Source organism: Penaeus japonicus, unplaced genomic scaffold (genome assembly GCF_977035675.1).
Source record: "Penaeus japonicus unplaced genomic scaffold, GWHDUDI00000001_assembly GWHDUDI00000026, whole genome shotgun sequence".
Taxonomy (NCBI): Eukaryota; Metazoa; Arthropoda; class Malacostraca; order Decapoda; family Penaeidae; genus Penaeus; species Penaeus japonicus.
In genome coordinates this window covers 8,483,264-8,488,670 of record NW_028234428.1, presented here as the reverse complement: position 1 = coordinate 8,488,670, position 5,407 = coordinate 8,483,264, and the positions used below count along the sequence as shown (strand labels likewise).

The window sequence follows — 5,407 nt, the reverse complement described above, 5'->3', positions numbered from 1 at the left end:
TATTTCAAGATTTCCTTTCCTTCTCTCACCCCCTTTCTCCTTTCCTTTCTTCTTTCCTTTCATTTTCCCTCTCCCTTTCTTTTTCCTGTCATCATGTGTCTCGCCCTCTTTTCATTTCCTTTCATCTTTCTCCTACCACTGGCTTTCCCTCTCCCTACTGTTAAGCTCGCCTACCTTGTCGGCAGTTTCGGATGCAACTACGCACAGTCGTTAGTATTTTTCCGGTAATAATTATGCCAAGAAAAAAAAAAAAAAAAAAAAATCGTAAAATCACTTGTTCCTCTGTTGTTACTTACGTACCGGCTTATTCGCCTAGTCGCCGTTTGGAGGGTTACCAGGAAGCATATTAATCTTTACCATTGAAAATTACCGTGATTTTCATTTTTAGAAATTCGTTGAAAGAAATTGCAAATTTATTGACAGATTGGGGGAATTAAACGTTGGGTCTAAGTAGAATCCAAATAGTCGAAGGGAAGGGGGGGGGGGGGGAGAACACCCCCCCCCCCCCAACATCTTTAATATTGGCTAGAAGGATCGTAATACTTCGTGTATACTCGGTGTGTGATTGCCCAATGTAACAAGGGAATTCAAGTATACAAGAGTTAATTGGGAAATACCCACCAATTCTTTGCAGACCAAAGTATAGATGAAACCTATGTATAAAAGATAAGCGCTAGAGGCCCAAGTCAATTGGTTGTATAGTCAACATGAATTAGGGTAGATTAATACCTCTCTCTCTCTCTCTCTCTCTCTGTCTGTCTGTCTCTCCCCCCTCCCCCTTCTTTCTCTTTCTCCCTCACCGTTCTATCCCAGTAAACAATTAGGTCATCTTTGTAGATTATAGTTTGTCCGTTACAAATACTTATTTATGGTATATAGATTTGTTTTATCTACTAAGCCAATTCGAATATAGTTTCTAAATGAAGTTTATCCAACTGTCAAATTACCATTTAAAAAAATGGTATCAGAGAGGCTCTTTAAATTCAAAGTTTATTTAAAATATAAAAATACATGGTTACAAGCTCACTTACAATTTTTGTTATTTACCCATCTTATACGGGGTTTCCCATCCAAATTAAGGGACCCTCGAACCCCCACATTCTCATCCAGACCCACAGTGTCTTGTATATGTAATCCACTCCTCGAGCTAATGCCTGCACTAGTCATAACTTGGTTCTGCAGGTTTTGTGGTAGGTCATCGAACATTGCTTGGGGGACACCATCTGCAAGGAGAAATAACCATTAACTCTAGATATGCAAAACTTGCAACTTTAACTCCTAATTAAAATACTGTACAGCTTGAAATGGATAAAAGAAACTTCATCCATGCTGCCTAGTTAAGGTTGAAGAGGCTTGGCCTGGGCTATATGAAGGCGGCCCAGTCTGGCTTAGGAAGCATGGAAGATGGTATAAACGAACCTAGATACAAATTCACTTTATACATTTATAGCTTTACACACATCTTGCATCTTTTATATGCTTACTGTATTTCATTGAATTGCTAAGTCAGTTTTAAAATAAAGCCCTTTCCTTTAAGTTACTGTACTTTTAAAACATTCATCCTACTCAGATTAGCTCTAACGAGCTCTTAAAAGAATCTGATGACTAAGAATCAGTTGTGCTTATGGTTCTACACACATTAGATAATGTAGATACCGAATCGCATTTTTGTATTACACTTGGGGAAGTATAAGCAAGTGTTCTTAAAAAAAATAAATAAATTTGTGCAGCCATTCTTAAAGGACGAACCTTTCAGTAAAGATTTGTTGGTATCAATGCTGGTAATCTTTGCCAAATAGCATGGACTTCTGAACTAGTAAACGAACCTAGGTTAAAGCAATCTATTTATTCCTTTGTCCCTTATAGTATCACTAAAGAGATGGTACCAGTCCACAAAACTGGGAAGCTCCAAGGAGGCAACATTAAACCATCATTGTCAAATAATGAGTGGCTACATGTGAAAGATAAGGAATTGCCTAGTGGGGTGGTCAGGGCCTCTTAGTACCCTTAAGTTTAAAATAGTGTAAACCTTACCTTCACAATTATACTTCATATTGGACCAGATAATTTTTTCTTGAGAGAAGCAGAAAAGTCCCATTCGTCCTCCTTGCAGCGTGTGGTCATAAATGTTTCTAGAGTCCATGACCTGGCTATCACCCTTGTACAAGTAGAACCTTATGGTGCCAATACCAGGACGGTGATGAAGCTTCCAGCGGTATGCCACACTTGGTTCCCATCCAATTGAGGTGTCTTGCCACAGCAATTTTGCCTAGAATGGATTTTTTTTATAAGTAATGCTTAAAAGTTGGCAAGTCTTGCTTATCTTTCAGTCATCAGGCTTGCAAAGTTATCAGTCTTTACCCCCCCCCCCCCTTCTAGGCCAGTCATATGTTGGCATAATAAGTTATTTAATACATGTAAACAGAATTTCTAATCTACCTGATTTGGTGTGGAACCACTCAACCACAAGGCATCCCTAAGTGCTACACTTGGGCCCGTGGTAGAGTCCACCAGCTTCAAAGTAACTCCTTTGTTCGCCAAACCATATGCTCTCTGATCACGCTTCTTCCACATTACGACATAGAACTTGGCATTGCTTTGGTAACTGTGGGAATCATGTATTGGTATTAATTGGCCTTATCTACCCTGAACAATTCTGACTAATACTGATCAAATCTTGTCAACTTACCCAAATACAAAGCCAACAAAGTCATCATCGGACTTATCTTCAACAAAGAAAGTCCCCTCAAAGTCCAAATCCTCCATTACAGCATCACCTACAAGTAGAATGTTAGGTATTTATTTCAGGGATTCAGAAAAATTAAAAGCAATGTCGAATTCCAAATCATGTCAAATCTTTACTTCATACATACCCACTGCTAAACCTGGGTCAGAGTTAACGATCTGGTGAATTTCTGCACCATTATCGTAGACGACCCATACTGGAGGAGTGTTGGAATTTGGTTCCATAGCGACCAATTGGAGTTGCCTAGGAAGTCACGGTTAAGATACAGGACCATTGTTATTACACTTGCTTCAGCAGAGTGCAAATTTGCTTGAATCACTTCACCAGTACATATACCAGTAAGAGATACAACTTAAATTGAATATCGTGTCTTCTGTAAGAGGTCGAGATCCCTCACCTGAAGTCAGTCAGGTGCACCGTTGGATTCTTTATGCAGTTGTCCTCTGCATCGACATATCCATCACCATCAAAGTCTGGGACACAAGCATCACCAAAGCCATCTCCATCACTGTCCTTCTGATCAGAATTTGGTATCATAACACAGTTGTCAACCTTGTTCTCCACACCATCATTGTCAATGTCTGCATCACATGCATCACCAATGCCATTAGCATCGGTATCCAACTGGTTGCTGTTGGATACATCCGGGCAGTTGTCCAAACTGTCCTCTGTACCATCACTGTTGATGAAGCAGTAATCAAAATCCCTATTTTGTTAAAGGTAGAAAAATGTAACAGTTTAAAAGTCTACACCCTTACCCATCCTTGTCAACATTGGTGTCGCATGCGTCTCCTAGCTTATCTTCATCCTTATCCTCTTGTCCTGGATTGCTATCCTGGGGACAATTGTCACAAGCATCTCCTATACCATCACCATCTCTATCTCCTTGATTGGTATTAGCCTTTTCGGGGCAGTTGTCACTTGCATTCGGTGATCCTGGTTGGAAAAAGTTCACCCACAATAAACCCATCCTAGAAACTCCCACTTCTATTTTCTCTTCATTGCATACATACCATCGTCATCAATATCATCGTCACAATCGTCGCCCACATTGTCCCCATCAGTATCCTTTTGGCTCGGGTTGGACTTGGCAGGGCAGTTATCACAAACATCTCCGATTCCATCTTTATCTGCATCATCTTGCTTGGGGTTGGGGATAAGCGGGCAATTATCCTGAAAGGGAGTGAAAATCTTTAGTTTATATCCACTTATAATTACACAGGGCATATTTCAAATAAACGACCAGCTACACCAATGTTCAGCTACAGCATTTCGTACCGATCCGCCATCAATGCCATCTCCATCAGCATCTGCATCACAAGCATCACCAACCCCATCACCATCAGCATCCTCTTGGCCAGAATTGGGCCTCTTGACGCAATTATCCTTGCGACAATATTTGCTTGCACATCCTAGTTCAGTGTCTGGGTAGGCATCGAGGTCAGAGTCAGGGGCACACTCACCACCAATACCAGCAAACCCAACGGGGCACTGAAAAGTTAAAGTAAAAAAGTAGCGACGATAAATACAAGACTGGTTATAGGATCCATCACCTCGTGCCTAGATTTGTTAAATGCATGGCCTAAGAATGTCATGGGACAACTGTAGAATGTCCCTTTCTACAGTTGCTCTTTGTAAGAGCTTTCCAAATCCCTCCCTCACCTTCAGGGCATGGCAGGCTTTTCCATCACCAGTATATCCTGCAGGACAAGCACCACAGGTGTAGAATGGGGCCACAGTGCTAAATGTGCAGGCGACGCCGCTAAAGCAAGGATTCTGTAGACATGGGTCTGTAAATTAAGACAAAAAATAAATCTAATTGCATGGCTATTAGATTGCAGACCTTTCATTGATCAATTAGAGAGTTTTTGACCACTTAATAAGGACAAAATCTACAGAACACTTACCACTGTCTGGACAGAGGTCATCCGGGATGTTGCAATGGGTAAATGGATAATCCAAGTACTCTCCTACGGCCTCTACACACTTTCCTGTTCCACTGCTTTCTTCAGACCACATGTAACCATCGGGACATTGATAACGCAATCTGGTCATCTTGCCAGATTCCAAGAAGCATTCATAGTAATACTGCATACCGATTGGGTCTGGAAACCGTCCCTCCTTCTGGCACACGAACATAAAGCTGCAAGGATCTTCACACTTTTTGGTCTTTTCATTAAAGAGTTGATTTCCATTACACATGAAAAACTTCTGTAGCCAGCCTTGTCTTAGAGGAATGCAAGAGTAGTATTGACCGCAATTATTCACATTTGCGAATTTTCCAGACTTTTTACATGCTGGGAAACCCAGTTGGTTCCCACACTGTGCAGTGGTTTCATTAAACTTTTGTCCATCTGGGCACTTGTAGCTCTCTGGTTTGGAGCCAACATCCTTACACGAGAAGAACCTCTGGGGGTCATAAGGATCCGCACGAAATTCATTTGGCTTCACACAGGTGCACTCGGTAGGTTCATTTGGGTAGCAGACAGCACCTCCAAACTTGGTCTTCAGCGAGCAATAATTATCTTCAATGCAGTGACGAACAAAGGCTTGGCCCTTTACACAGACGACGAGAGTCTTGCAGTTAGCACACAAGAAGGTGTCAGGCTCACCTTCACACCAGTGCGACAATTTATGGTAGTCGTTGGTAACACTCCGTTC

General features: G+C 41.4%; 1 protein-coding gene across 1 annotated transcript in view; it reads right to left on the bottom strand.

Moving 5' to 3' along the window:
- Positions 1-976: 976 nt before the first annotated feature.
- The window catches only part of LOC122264236 (cartilage oligomeric matrix protein), a 6,660-nt gene continuing 2,229 nt past the window's right edge, over positions 977-5,407 (bottom strand). The window contains exons 4-14 of the mRNA XM_043033032.2: positions 4,654-5,407; positions 4,409-4,536; positions 4,025-4,237; positions 3,760-3,919; positions 3,505-3,682; positions 3,144-3,425; positions 2,874-2,989; positions 2,690-2,777; positions 2,440-2,605; positions 2,035-2,269; positions 977-1,223 (exon numbers count right to left, since the gene is read on the bottom strand). The exon at positions 4,654-5,407 is cut by the window's right edge and continues 15 nt beyond it. Coding sequence (XP_042888966.2) covers positions 1,024-1,223; positions 2,035-2,269; positions 2,440-2,605; positions 2,690-2,777; positions 2,874-2,989; positions 3,144-3,425; positions 3,505-3,682; positions 3,760-3,919; positions 4,025-4,237; positions 4,409-4,536; positions 4,654-5,407 — 2,520 coding nt within the window. The 3' untranslated portion in view covers positions 977-1,023. The remainder of the gene's footprint in view (positions 1,224-2,034; positions 2,270-2,439; positions 2,606-2,689; positions 2,778-2,873; positions 2,990-3,143; positions 3,426-3,504; positions 3,683-3,759; positions 3,920-4,024; positions 4,238-4,408; positions 4,537-4,653) is intronic.